The sequence below is a fragment of the Aulostomus chinensis genome, chromosome 8 (assembly GCF_037954235.1).
Source record: "Aulostomus chinensis isolate RoL2024-O1b breed Wild chromosome 8, RoL_Achi_v1.0, whole genome shotgun sequence".
Taxonomy (NCBI): Eukaryota; Metazoa; Chordata; class Actinopteri; order Syngnathiformes; family Aulostomidae; genus Aulostomus; species Aulostomus chinensis.
In genome coordinates this window covers 25445270-25460025 of record NC_141327.1, presented here as the reverse complement: position 1 = coordinate 25460025, position 14756 = coordinate 25445270, and the positions used below count along the sequence as shown (strand labels likewise).

The following is a 14756-nucleotide window of genomic DNA, read 5'->3' as shown; positions in this document are numbered from 1 at the left end:
CTGACTCGCCAAGTGACCCGGGTGTTTAGCGACTCAGCTGCAGTGTGAAAAAGGCAACCCGCATCATCTCAGCGTCACGCGACCTTCCTGTCACATCCTGATTTTGTCACTGTGCCGCCTGTCAGGCTTTGTCTGTAGCTTCTTCGGCTCCCTTCCAGACTCACCAAAAACTCCATCCTCCTTCGCTGCATTCGCGGTCAGACATTTTCCAATCTGCGCCGAGTTTGTATGCTTTGCAGAAGAGACAGCATTGCAATGCAGGCAACAACCTCAAAAGGTAATTTGTTACCATTCAAGTTCTACTTAGCCTCGTCCCCTCTTGATGTCTTTGGACTGTGGGAGGAAGCTGGAGTACCAGAGAGAACCCACACAGGAACAGGGAGAACATGCAGACTCACACAGAAAGATCCCGTCCCCGAGCCGGGACTCAAACACGGAACCTTCTTGCTGTGAGGCCACAGTGCTGACCACTGCACCACCGTACAGCCGTGTCACCTGACAGTATGATCTTTAAACGTTCAACCATTGCATGAGTTTGTGGTGAAATAACCCTGTTTTGTGTTCACTTAAAACAGATAAAAACAAAACAAAAACAAAAACATTCAGCTGTCAGAGTTGGTTCATTTAGAGGTGACCAATCATCGCCAACACAATAACCGGATCAAAACAGTGACACCATTATATTTGCCTTCGCTGCGTGAGATAACGAACTCGATGACAGTGAACATGGCTGCTCTCTGCTCACACACACACACACACACACACACACACACACACACACACACACACACACACACACACACACACACACACACACACAGAGGAAAAGTGAACAGCCTTTTTCCTCCTGCCAACAGAAAGATGATGTGCTCCCCCTAGTGGAGAAAAATACAAGTGCATTTTTGAAAGTGAAAATTCTGCACTTTAGTGGACAAAAATGCAAGGTGCAGCAGACCTACAGGAGTCTACGAGATTGTTTGTAAACCTACTGACATATGAAAGATTTGTGATACGTCCGTCATTAAATATTGCAAGAGCTGCCCTGTAAAACCAATCATTTTGATGTGTGCAAATATTGGCCTTTACATATTTATATCAAATATTCAAACTTTGGCGACGAAAACATTAAACACACTCACACATGTTAAACAGAGTGAGGATAGGCATGAATATAGTCTTTCAGTTCGCTGCTGAGTCCATGTAAGTCATTTAATTTTCCTGCTCCAAGTGTCTGGATCAGAGCTCTTCTGCAAATCTGCTTCAGGCGCTCCGGCCGCTGCTTGCGATACGGCGCTGTCAGCTTGCAGGATGAGCTGCTGTAGTAAGCCAGCAGAGCGAAGAGCGAAGCGAATGTCTTGTGGCTGCCGTACAAACTGAAGTTCAGGTTGCTCAGGACCACGCGCACACTCGTCGGGAAGTCGTCGCTTTGGTAGCTCAGAGTGAAGAAAACATCTGGCTGGCCGCTGTCCCTGCAACATCAACGCAACAAAAACAGTCACTTCCTGCACGCGTCAGTTCAGACAAGAGAGGGGAATCGCACGGGTTGATGATGTCAAAGACCTTTTTGAAGAGGTTTTGGTTTTTTTTCAAATTAGAAAGACAGGTCAAGAAGAGGATCATCAGAAATTTTGGATTTAAAGGGTAACATCATCACAACCACACCAAAATGAGAATGTCGACACTCGACTTCATCAATTCTTCACAAGTTAATAAAAGGTGTCAATTTTAAGAGTCAGTACCTTCAACTGTACATGCCAGGACATTAACATACATGGCAATACATTGTAAATTCTGTACGGGTGACAAGTGTACTTACGTGTTATCACACAACTAAAACTACATTATCATTTATCATATTGCACGTTGTGATAAAAGGTGATTCATCCTCAGCTGCTCACAAATCCTGATCAATACAGCTCAAAGTTGTACTGTATATCAAATACCACGTACAAATCAATATTTTAGAGATCTCATTTTAGTTTTTAACACGTTGTGCAACCTCTATTTCCCTAAAATCTTCACTCAACTGGTTAAATACTGCTGACATCAGCGTGGAAGAGAGCAGCAAGGACAAAACAGAACCTGAAAATGAAGCCATAGATCACCTGATGAGGAAGGTTCCCAGGGGCGTGTGCGACAGTGTTTTGTGCGCCTCCTCCATGGTCATGGGTCCCCAGTAATAACCGCTATGCTGGAGCTGCTGGTGGGTTTCCCTCACCAGTTTGTACTCTTCGATGCTCCTGAATGGACGGAAGTGTGTGGGAAAGCTCCCGGCGTCTGTCCCATCCACCGGCTACAGCGCCCACAGGTGGTAGGAACGACAAATGAGTGGGAGACTGAACTGTTTTTGTCAGGCACTTCAGCTCACGTGTTCACTTGTCAGGTTTTCGAAACAAAATACAAACGACAAATATTCTGAGATTTAGAGAGAATGACTGTCAAATAACCCCAGTTAAATTGATGTCACACAGCTGTGAGATAAGAACGTCACAACCAAACACTTTCACTTCTGCAGAAATGCTCTCTTTTGCTTCAATTATTCTGGCTGTCTGTCAATCAACAACATGGTTTCCTTTTGTTTAACTGTAGAGGTCAACAACGTCGCCACGACAACGAGCTTCACTCTCTCGCTCACTGATTGCATGATTAAAAAAAAAAGAAAAGATTATTTCGCTCGTGATGCTTTTACTCTGCTTTTCTAAGCACTTTTATCATCTGCTTTTCTTGTGTTACTTTATCTGAGAAGCCTTCTGAGTTGACATGTGCATGGTTACGTGCTACATAAGTAAAAAAGAAACGGACCCGTAAAAGAATCGTCTGCTTGTTCCAGAACCAGAGACGGGAATTTTTTTTTTTTTTCCTCCCCTCAAGAAATTACAGAAGTTCCAAACATTCAGAGTTCAAAGATGAATTAACTTTTTGAAGTTTTATCACTTAGAAAAAGTGGGTTTGTTTCATTTTAAGAATTCAATAAAGATAACCTCTGTTCTTATCAAAAACAGCCTCAGGTGGGCAGCAGTAAAACACGCTCACATCTGATTTTCATTTTCAATATTATGAAAAACAGGCTAGGTGGAGCAACAACGTGCATTAAAACTACATTTCCCAATAACCTACAATAAAATCATTTGTTGGATCTTTCTGAAAAAAACAAACAAAAAAAGTTCATAAGGAAACAACTACTTAAAAGTTGCACAGAATTAAATTTATATTAACTGAAGGAACCGTAACCTCAACAGACTCCTCTAATAACCAAGATCTGGTGATGTGACATGAACAAAGAGGTGAACAAAGAAGAGACTAACCGGACACCAGGTCTCAAGTTCCTCCTCTGAGATCTGGAATTTTTTCCAGAACAGCAGACCCGATTCTCTCTCTGTGGGCTCTTTGCTCTTTGCTTTTGGCCTCTGTGGGCTCGGGGCACGTTCAGGTTCTTCTGGTTTTTCAGATGTCTGACTCTGATTCTGCGTCTCAGCTGAGCTATTCTCCTTTGGGCTATTTGCTCCATCAGGATTGTCTCTAACCATCCTACCATGGAAAATCCTCCTTGAGGCCACCACTTGCACCATGTCCCCCCGTGTTCACTGGGAGATCCTCCATTCCTGGGTTCTGTTTGGTGGCTCATCAACCGCTCAGCTGCTTTGACACTCCATGTTATTTGAGATGTTAATCAAATCACCAGCGTTAAGGGTGGAGGCTGAATTACGCTCATCTATTCCTTGAGGGGCTGGCGCTGGAAGGACTGGAGAAGAGGAAGACACAAAAATGAATACCATCACATTCTATGATTCACTGCAAGGAAACGGAGGTAATTAGCCTCCCATTTTGAGTTTTCCCGCACACTTTTGCAACACTGGAAATTGTGTGCGCAAGTGAGAATCAGCAGCAGTGACCGTAAACCTAACATGCATCAATGACTGGGAAGAATGGACTTGTTGTGAAGTCACAAGAAGTCTTTCAGTTTCCCAGGCTTGCTCACAAATTCAGCTTGTCAGTCTCAGGATTACTTAAAACGGCAGTGTGTGTAAACACCACTGAACAGGTAAAACATGCTGCACAGACATCTTCACTTATCAGTAAAACCTGGACTGTCAGTATTCTCTGTTTATTCAGCATCTCAGGTTTGTAGTTCAGAGCTGCCACAATTTAGTTTAAATTTTGCTTTCAATGCGAGTAATTAGTTTTTACAGTAGTTGTAGGTGGAGTAGGGTTTTTTTTCCTTTTCTAGCCGCGCAATAAGAGTGCAGTAAACTGTCATTGATTACCCATGGCTTCCTCAAAAATAAACCAAGAGACTTAGTTTGCTTTCAGCTCTGCAGTAAAGACGTTTCAACGTCTAAGCCCTGCAGTGTCACGAAAAAAGAAAATATCGACAAAAAAAAAAAACCATAGACAAGGACAGAGACCCCCCGTCATTTTAAATATGTAAGAAAAAGATTGCTAATCAGCTAAGCAATCTTTTTCTTACATATTTAAAATGTGTGACGCAACAAGGAAAGCCATGACGTGCAGCGCACATTGAAATAAAAATTAGCGGTTGCTCACATCCAATGGACAATTAAAACTGTTTAATAATAATAATAATAATAATAATAATAATAATAATAATAATACATTTTATTTATAAGGCGCCTTTCAAGGCACTCAAGGTCGCCATACAACAGTTTAAAATAAATAAATAAATAAAACATGCACAATTTAAAAGAACAACAACAGAAGTCCCTAGCAGAGCACAGGAGAGGGCATTCAGCCATACGCCTGTCTAAAAAGGTTTAATTAATCTCTAAATACACTTCACACTTCAGCAGCGAAGGAGCACTTCTCTAATACACGGAATTAAATTCAAGGCGGTTGGGGTTGTCTAATTAAACATAAAGAAGTGCCACATTACCTCAAGTACAGAACAGTCTTCCTCTGTCAATTGGCGTTGCGTCCTTGCAGAAGATATCAGCTCATCCTCAGGACGAATTACTTTCGCTTTAGACTTCACTATGTTCGGGGCAGGGCTTGCAGGGAGGGAACAAAACGAGGAAAGGCTCACTCTAATTCACACCTGTGGAAACACTGCTTTATATTCAAACACACACACACACACACACGCGTATGCACGCCCCCCGCATGCATGCACATCCCTGCGAACACGCGCACGCACGCAGGTGATCCACGGTTGACTTTCACTTTCAGATACGCGCTGCTTGCATATCACGTGATTTCCCCGAAGCAGGCTGCATTTTTGTGCTCTACTGTGCGTCTCATATCAGCGTTTTTAAATGATCTTTCCATCACACTCGGACGTTTACCTCTCATCTGTTTCTGTCAAACCCAGGCCATGGCCCCTGTCTATCAAAACCTCCATGATTGAGCGAGACATACAAAGTACAACTAGAAAAAAACACAGCAGCTGCTTCCTCCCTTTTGAGTCCTATGTTGCATCACTCAGTAACTGTTACAGCTTCCATGTTGCCCATGAAAACAGAATCAATATCTCATCAGTCAGTAAACACTGGACCTCCTCATGGGAGGACGAGTCCCAGGGTTGTTGCATCACTCGGCACTGGTTTCAGCTTGGCACACCAGTTTACGGATCAAGATGAAGATTAACGTTTTTGTCTCAGAAGTGAGAAACTTGTTTCCGGCCAACACCCATGCTGCCGCCACAATACAAACATACATCCAGTGCGAAAGTATATCTCTTACCAAACAGTACCCCATGACACAACTATGTCACACAAGGTACCTCAGTGTGCAAAAGTGTATGATAAAATAGGTGAATATCACCTAATTAATTAATTAATTAATTAATTAATTAGGTGAATATCACCTAATTAATTAATGCTAAGAAGATCATATCTAGATTCTTGATAGGTTTCCTTACAGAAAAGTTAGCCAGGAAGTCTTCCTTATGTCTGGTTCACAAGAGAGAAAGAGAATTTTCTAACCAATTTTTTTTTTCTCTTGCATGAACTGTAAAATGAAACTGACAAAAGCCTGATGATATAAAATGAAAGTCATCAAAGAAACAATGCAGCAGGTTTACCGTTTAGGGTTAACACAAGTTTTCAAGGCAAGCATCCGCCACGTTCAATAGCTGCATACATTAAAAACAAAGCCCATCACTCCACCAAACACGATGTAAAAAGACGGAAGGCGCTTTCATTGCCAAGTGGAGCAGCCCTTTAACCTACTGGGTTGGTCTTCCTCACCCCTCCAACGTGTTCGGCGGAAATCACCACATCAGATTTTCAGTAAATCTGCTGTCAGACAAACAAGCAGTTCAAGGATGTTTGCATCTGTCAGAGGTAAAAATGTTTCCTCATCAGGAAAGAATCCTTCCCCACACACAGACACATCCATTGTTATCGCTGAATGAACGACGACTCGCAGGATGTTGATAAAGTTTATTGCCAAAGGTTGCAGCTCATAACTTCAGTTCATAACAGACTCAGAGGTAGCGTCACATCTTCCGAGAATAAAATACTACTGCGGTCCGTCTGTCTCGGCTGTCTGATTCTCTTTTTTGTTTCGTCTGTGCACGGAATAGGCCACTGCTGCTGCAGCTAAGATCCCATAAGTAGCCAAAACACACTGAAAGAGAGCAGAGGAGGACGCGTTAGCGATGGATGCGGATCAACCTCAACTAAATGGGAACATAAAGGGATTTCACGCACATTCCGGCGACCCTTCAGAGTGTAGCTGTTGAAGTATTTTTTCAGACCAGTCAGTTCGGTGGGATCCGGGGCTTTGATGCCAAACAACTGCGTCTGAAAGCACAGAAGAAAAATCCCAAACACGCCAATGCAGCAAATGAAACAAGGGGAAGTGCATTCGCCAGCCGTCATTGTTTTCATTATTGTGCAACTTGTCATGATTTCATAAGCAAATTCACAAAACCAACATTCTTTCACCAACTTTTCCTTGCAAGTAAACCCAGTGTGCATTACAAGATATTAAAAAAAATGGTAGTAGTGACGATATAAGAGAAGAAAAACATTTAGGGCAACAATAACGGAAAAAAAAAAAGACGAATCAGCGGTCAGCGATACTTGCAACACTGTTCCCTCATAGCGAATGTGAAACGATAACAGGATTGTTGGAACATGAACGACGTGCTTCATTTCGAGGCACCAGTGGGACAGAAACTGGTCTCAAGCCAAGACTGGATATGAGAAATACAAGCACGCTGCAACTTGTCGTAAGGAGACGAGCATCTTGACTTCATTGTCAAATTAATTAGCACTGCGCCCTACTTGACGGTGGTCAGGATCAACGTTGATCTTTCTAGAGGCTTCAATACTCTTACTTGCGCGACCATACTGCCATTTATATTGTCGAGGCCAAAAAAAACCAACAAAAAAAAAAAAAAACAACCAAACTAAAATCACCAAACACTGAGATCCAGTCTTACCTCTACCTTGTATAAGAGTAAATACTTCAAACTTTCACTTTCTTGCAAGCATTTCATTTCAGTCCCAAGAAGCCAAGTACCCATCATCTGGAATATCTGATTTACATGAAGTGAAAGCATGACATCAGTATTCATGTGAGGGGAGAAATAATTCACACAATGAACCTTAGATTTGCATGAAGAGAGCCGGAGGCGAGGAGTGACAGCACAGTGCTGACGAGGCTGCTCTCGTTCTTGTGCGTCGTTGCCTTCGATGGAAAGGAAACCCTGTAAGTTTTGTTTTTTTTCCAACCCTATTTTGGGTTTATCAATCATTACTCAGAATGAAACTGCTCAGGATGGCTTGCAAAAATATTCATCCCCCTTGAACTTCTCCACGTTTTGTCACGTTAAGACCACAAACAAATGTATCTTGTTGGAATTTTACGTGGGAGGCCCACATTTGTGAAGTAGATGATTTTTAATTTATTTTTTTGTTATAAATAAAAAAAACTGAAAAGTGCGGTGTGCAAAAGTACTCGGCCCTCTGAGTCAATGCCTTGTGGAACCGCCTTTTGCAAGTCCTTTGGGGTTTGTCTCTCCCAGCTTCACACAGGTAGAGACAGAGGCTTTGTATTACAGCTCAAGCTCAGTCAGATTAGATGGTGAATGAGAGTTTTGAGATCTTGCCACAGATTCTTGACTGGATTTAGGTCTGGACTCTGACTGGGCCGTTTCAACCCATGAATGGCGTTTTGATTCAAACCATTCCGCTGTAGCCCTGGCGTTGGGCGCGTTGTCCTGCTGGAGGGGGAACCTCCACCCCAGTCTCAAGTCGTTTGCAGACTCGACTGGTTTTCTTCCAAGAGTGCCCTTATATTTGGCTCCTTCCCATCAACTCTTCCCTGCCCCTGCTGGGGAGAAGCACCCCTGGAGCCTGATGCTGCCACCACCACGTCTGACAGCAGGGACGCCGTGTTCAGAGTGATGCGCAGAGTGATGCGCAGAGTGACTTCTCTGCCACACACAGTTGTGCATTTAGGCCAGAAAGTTCAATTTTGGTCTCATCTGACCAGAGCAGCTTCTTCCGCATGTTTTCTGTCCACCACCGGAGCTGTGGGTCCCTGCAGTTCATGCAGAGTCACAACAGGCCTCTTGGCTGCATCTCTGGTCAGAGCTCTCCTTGTTGGGCTTGTAAGTTTAGGTGGACATCCGCGTCTTGGTGGGTTTGCAGTCGTGCCGTACTCGTTCCATGTCCGGATGATGGATTGAGCAGTTCTCCATGAGATATTCAAAGCTTGGGAAATCTTTTTACAGCCTAACCCTGCTTTAAAACTTCTCCACAACTTAATCCCTGCAAGTCCGGTGTGGTCCTTGGACTTCATGATGCCGTTTGCTCCAAAATATTCTCTTCAACCTGTGAGGCCATGACAGAACAGCTGTTCTTGTGCTGAGATTAGATTCCACACAGGTGGACTCTGTTTAGTCATCGGGTCAACATTTGATCATTCAGCCATCATCAGGAAAAGGGGGCTGAATACTTTTGCATACTGCACTGTTCAGTTTTTATTTGTAAACAACAACAACAAAAGAAATTTAAAATCATGTCTAATTTTCTGTCTACTTCACAAATGTGTGCCACTTTGTGTTGGCCTTTCGCATAAAATTCCAATGAAATACATTTACGTTTGTGGTCTCAACGTGACAAAATGTGGAAAAGGTCAAGGGGGCTGAATCATTTCGCAAATCATCCCAAGTAGTTTCATTTTGAGTAATGACAAACTGAAAATAGGGTTGGAAAAAACAAAACATACAGGATGTTGGCTGGACTCCATGTTGAAAAGCAACATCTGTTTTTTCTGACTTGATCAAAAACTGTTTTGTTGTTGTTGTTGTTGCACATTCACTACGCTGTTCAACAGAAACCCGGCAAGGAAGTGAAATAAGCCACAAAACAGGACTTTGTACTGCAAAAAACCTGCATCAAGAATAAAGGGAGTGGAAGGAAATAAATTTCTTTTACTCAGAAACTAAAAGGATAGAGACAAACACACAAAAAGCAATCTATGAATCCTTCTGAACCTCTAAAAAAAACTTTGAAGTAAGACACACAAATGATTCCCAACTGGGCAACAAAGGGGTGTAAAAGCGACAGGCCTCCAGCAGCTGAGAGCTGAAATGTGCGCAGGTTCAAGTCCCTCTCCAGCCGGAAGTCGACTTTTGTCTTGTTGGATCGAGCTTCACCGACATCTCGTATCCAGAAGATTCGCTCGAGGCATACAAATATTTGGACATTTGTGTAACCTGATAAGTCTGCTGCAGGATGAAGTAGGCAGCGTTTGTAGCATTCTTAAAATGTGGTAATTATGGTGGGTTTTTTTCTGCACAGACGATGTCAGACCCACATTTCAGTATTTGCTAAGAGTATTTTTGTAAACCTTCATTCACGAAGGTTCCTGGATGATGTGATGGACATTTTTGAAACTCTTCTCTGAGTCATAAATACAATTTCTACAAACATTTGTGTCCTACTGCGAATATCCTGCACTCTCCCCGATCTGTATGGAGTGATTCAGCGCGTGATGAGTTTCATTCATGTCTCTCTTCTCATCATTGCACTTGAGAATTGGAATAAAACACAAATCAGCCATGAATTTTGCTTCAAAGTTCACCTGACCCCAGCAACATATGGACCATCACGTAGCTGCTTTGGATTTTTGGCACAAACAAAGAAAGAAACCATAATGACTGACGCTATAATATTCTATTTAATGACTAATTTAGAAGTTTGTGTCCATCGCTGACGCTTAAACCTTAAACGGTCGTTAAAAATTATCACTCAAGAAAATGACATTGACGGGTTTATTCGGCGCATATCAGAGGGGAAGAGAGGGACAACAGACGTGTTTACAAAACCAAACGATCCTGAACAATTCGGGGAGGGTACTTGACCAGTTCTCTCGTGATCTCACGCTTAATCGAGTTTCCGTTTTAATACTTTAATGATGGAAATGTGCAGGAGAGGCGGATTCTTACCTTCACCGATGTGACAAGATGGCCCAGACTGGTGAGGGGGATGCGGATTTTAACCGGGGAAATCGGCATTGCTTGAAACGGTTAACAAGCAAATGTTACACAGGTTTGTTTTTTCACACATGAAGCCCCCCCCCCCCAAAAAAAAAACCCAAAACATCAGCACCGTTTTTTTTTTTTGCAGGTTCAGGGACAAATACTTACTGTTCAGGTGCAGGCGTGCAGGGAGAATCGGTCACTTACACAACACCAATGCATTGACTTCCTGGTGCTATGACGAGGAACACATTCCGACCAATCAGAGGTTTCTATACAGAATGCTGATCATTAGGCTGCAGCCGAGTGGGCGAACGAAAACACTCAGCTGCTCATCCACCAGAGGGCGACACTTCCACATGGTTTGATGCGAGGTAGCATGATTCCAGCAGCATATACTGTATATTCACATGGTACAGGCTGTCTTAAAAAATTGATATCAGTAGGATCTTCATCTTAATGTGGAACTGAATTTATGCATTTTTAATAGAAAGAGATTGAAAAACCCCATGAAGAAGATAAAAGTGGCTGAGACCCATTTTCTTGAAATATGATGCCAAATCTACCCACTGTACTTATTTCTGCTATTTCCCTTACGGTGCTGTAGTAACGCTTTACAAGAATTGTAGGGAAAAACAGTTGCAATTTGTATTTTATTTATGGGTTAATCCAGAGAATATTTCTAAATGTTCAAAAAAACCTGCTGTAAACCTTTCACTGGTCACTCTTTAACCTATAAATGTTTTAAACCCTCCATTTACACAGACAACAGATGCAAACACCCAGATTTTTTTAAGAACTATTTTGATTTTGAAAATATACACATGAGCAGCAGTTGGTGAGATGATGATCGGCCATTCAGCTTTGACCACCTCACACCTTCGCTGGAGAGCCGATGATGGGAAGACGACGGGAAGCGAAGGGAGACGCGGAGGATGAACAACTCGTGTTTCCCAATGTGGTCCTAGTGTTTATGCCAAAGCGCACACATCAGTCTGCTCCTTCATGCAAAATCCAAATATTATCAAGTTTCGCAGCAGCTTCCGGCTCTATGGAACGGCTAAACACTGCTTGCAGTTTAAACAAGGGCCTGATCAGGTGAAAGTCGGTGTCTGAGCTCTTTTGTGTGAGTTTACACTTCCAATAGTAACACCACGGTTTAAAGTGCAAAAGTGTGCACACCAACTAAACATATTTGCATTCCTTGCAGCTTCATCTCCAAGTCTGCTCTTTCTTACAACAGATGTTCATCATAACAACCTGGAAAACAAAGTCCCACTAGCGTGTGTCATTAGTGGAGTGACGGCCGGGAGCTGTGGGAAGCCACGGACAGATGAACACTCCTGTTCTCACGTCAAACCTGTAACATTGCAGGTTCAATAAAGTGGCTGCTGTTTCTGTCATTCACACTTAACCTCCTACACATAACCTGACTGTTCCAGCGAGAATAGAGACACAATAAACAGTAGCTGCACCTCACCATCTTCAAAAGACAGAAGTGGAACCACTTTCACGTTCAAATTGATGGACTGTACTTGCTGGTTTACAGAAATTCACAGATATCACTGATTATGTTTTTGTAACCTGACCAAAATATAACACACACACACACACACACACACACACACACACAGGTATCCTGATCCCATTCGTTCTATAACCACACAGGCATGTTTCAAACTATGCAGACTTGCTGACCCGTCATTCACAGGCTATGACTTTTTGCTTTAAGCACACAGGGGAGTCAGAGCTTGTTAACAGGGGCTATTATTAATTCTTAATAAATGTTTCAGGATTTCACACTCACTCATAGTTATATATTAACTTCAGGGCTGCCGAGAAGTTGTTAGCCGACTTTGGGGAAATGATTAATCTGATTTGCCGAATGAATTCATCCGGGGTTGCTGGTAATATCCAAAATGAACTGTGAGGCCATACTTCAGGCAGGCATGATTATTTGTAAAAGGCTTCCTGTCACAATTCATATGTGTATGTTTTCACGGTCACGTTAGCCTGTGTTAAGCATTTGTTGGAGGAATTTGCTCACAGCAGAACCCTGGCAGTCCTCTGAGGTCTCCTGGGTTTCTGTTCAATACAAGCACCATCCAAGCTACAGTATGCAAACCAAAATTAGACAATAGATAATAAGATTATGAAATGGTGCTTGCCCCCTCGGTCGATGCTATACAGCGGCAGAGAGATTTTCATATAAATCTGCGTCCCTTACATTCAGAACCTTGCCAGACAAGTTAACACAATGCTCATTAAGCTCATCGCCGCCAGGTTAATTTCGCTGCATTTCACAGTGGTTGAGTAGGAGTTTGCATCTGTGGCGACGCGCTTCAAGACACACAGCTCAGCCACAACACTTCTGGTTAGCCCTCTGCTAACTTGAATGTGGATAAATAATTCAATCACGCAGCTCTTCTAGATTTCCAAACGTTATCAGGCCCAATGGATCAAATTCTGACGGTGAAACAAACCGTTTTGCTGGGGGTGTGTGTGTGTGTTTGATCCCTCTGCCTTCCAGCCAAGATGGCGGCAACAGAGTAGGCTGACGGTGGAACCTGTAATGTAAGCACGTGCCGACAGCTGTTTTCCCACAACTGCCACTGCCAGAAGATTTTAGTCAGGATATGCACCTCTCCAGTTTTGAGGGTTACAGATGCACCTTTGAGGGAACATTCTTCAAAAGCGTTAGCAGTGACCACAGAACCGTTCCTGTCTCTATTTTAGAGTGTGTAAAGCTTTAAGGGAGAGCTGCAAGCAAGCAGTTGTTTACCTTTTGCACTCATTCATTTCCTTAAAGTGACGCTCCATCCAAAACGTGGATTTTACCTTTCAAATACTCAGAAATGGCTGCCTTGTGCTCAAGAGGACACTTTTTTTCCCGCTGTAAAACAAAATGCAGTCAGAGTCAGCCACGTCTCGTGAGCTCAAAGCTAATGTCGTTCATTGACTCGCTAACAGGAGCTGCCTGAGAATGTCTGTTTGTAAACTCTCATGTGCATTGTCTGGTATAACCCACATTTTCTTTATCAAATAAAACATAAACCCTTCTGTTTGGGTGCCAGCTCACCGTAGCCCCGAGCGAGACCAGCTGGCGCATTCGGTTGATCCAGCTTGACTGTTTATGGTAGCACCAAACTGCAAGTGTTTTATTTAGTTTGTTTTTAGCTCCAATCAAAGTGTTTGTGGATTACTGAGCATACGGCTGGATAAAGAAGATGCGGGTTGTACCGGATGACGCCGATGATGACGACATTCATTCATCGACGCCGTTTTATCCTTTTAAGGGTTGCGGGGAGCGGCTCCCCGCTGTCAGTGGGTGTGAGGTGGGGGACATCCTGGACCGGTTGCCAGTCCATCAGAGTCCACGTTCTCATCTGTAACTGAGATAATTAAGATTGTGTACAAAAAACAAACAACAACAATAATCCAATGCTGAAGAAAGTTGGCTTTAACAGTAGATTTTATTGAAAATGTGGTCAGTGTTATAGGGTTCAGTGAAACAATCCCACATTCATGTTAATTGTAAGAAAAATATTTTCATATTCAGTTACAACAGTCTCTAGACATTCCCACAACTCCTCCTAAGAGTTCTCTCTGATAGGGCCGTCATTGTAGCGCTCAGTCTTACAGAACAGTAACCTGTGGATCAGGGTGCTGGGGGGGGGGGGGGGGGGGTATAGCAGTCTAATTCAGTCATGATGTCTCATAGCCCCAAGCTCTTTGTGTGTGTGTGTGTGTGTGTGTGTGTGTGTGTGTGTGTCAGTGGGTTAAATGTAATTTGATTCACTGCAAATTCGATCAGGGACTTTGGACCAGCACTAAAACACACAGGTGGATGGAGTCGGCCTTTACCGAACATCTGCTCTTAAGTGGAAGTGTGGTCTCGTTATGGCTGCCAGAATGACTTAAGTCAGCGTCGAGTAAATCCACATTACAGGACTCAAAAGTGGTCCCGGACCTCTAAAATGTATTCAAATAAAAAATAAAATTACAAATTACTTTTAATTTGCCATGTGCCGTCGCTTCTGGACTGATTCTGACTCACTTTTGCCAGTGTCAGTTGACATTTGGCCAGATTATCAGCTGAACTGGTCTGGAAGTGGCCCGCCAATAATTTGATAGAGCAGCTACTACTGGGCTAATATTGCCCCCCAGTACATACTGGGCTGGATCAGGACTGTTTGGTGAGGTAAAAATGAGATTTGACCCCATCTGCTCTGATAAAATTACGTTTTGGCTTCTTGTAAAAGTAGTGACACGGCTTTTCAGTCAGATCCATCAGAAATCCGAA

The 14756-nt window shown here is 43.0% G+C and overlaps 2 protein-coding genes across 3 annotated transcripts; both read right to left on the bottom strand.

The window, feature by feature from the left end:
• Window positions 1–461: 461 nt before the first annotated feature.
• Window positions 462–6243, bottom strand: socs1b (suppressor of cytokine signaling 1b). Its single transcript, XM_086211941.1, has 4 exons — window positions 4892–6243; window positions 3306–3742; window positions 2106–2293; window positions 462–1469 (listed from the first exon to the last, which is right to left on the bottom strand). The coding sequence occupies exons 2-4, from the start codon at window positions 3567–3569 to the stop codon at window positions 1145–1147; spliced, it is 777 nt and encodes a 258-aa protein (XP_086068067.1). The 5' UTR covers window positions 3570–3742; window positions 4892–6243; the 3' UTR covers window positions 462–1144.
• A 140-nt stretch (window positions 6244–6383) lies between these two features.
• On the bottom strand, window positions 6384–10759 carry LOC147257776 (ATP synthase F(0) complex subunit k, mitochondrial-like). 2 transcript variants are annotated; one of them, XM_086211942.1, is made up of 5 exons: window positions 10622–10759; window positions 10421–10491; window positions 7406–7501; window positions 6669–6761; window positions 6384–6585 (listed from the first exon to the last, which is right to left on the bottom strand). In XM_086211942.1, the coding sequence occupies exons 2-5, from the start codon at window positions 10487–10489 to the stop codon at window positions 6478–6480; spliced, it is 366 nt and encodes a 121-aa protein (XP_086068068.1). In that variant the 5' UTR covers window positions 10490–10491; window positions 10622–10759; the 3' UTR covers window positions 6384–6477. The 2 variants fall into 2 exon arrangements, with proteins under 2 accessions (XP_086068068.1, XP_086068069.1); XM_086211943.1 differs by lacking the exon at window positions 7406–7501 and having other exon boundaries at window positions 10622–10739.
• Window positions 10760–14756: the final 3997 nt, after the last annotated feature.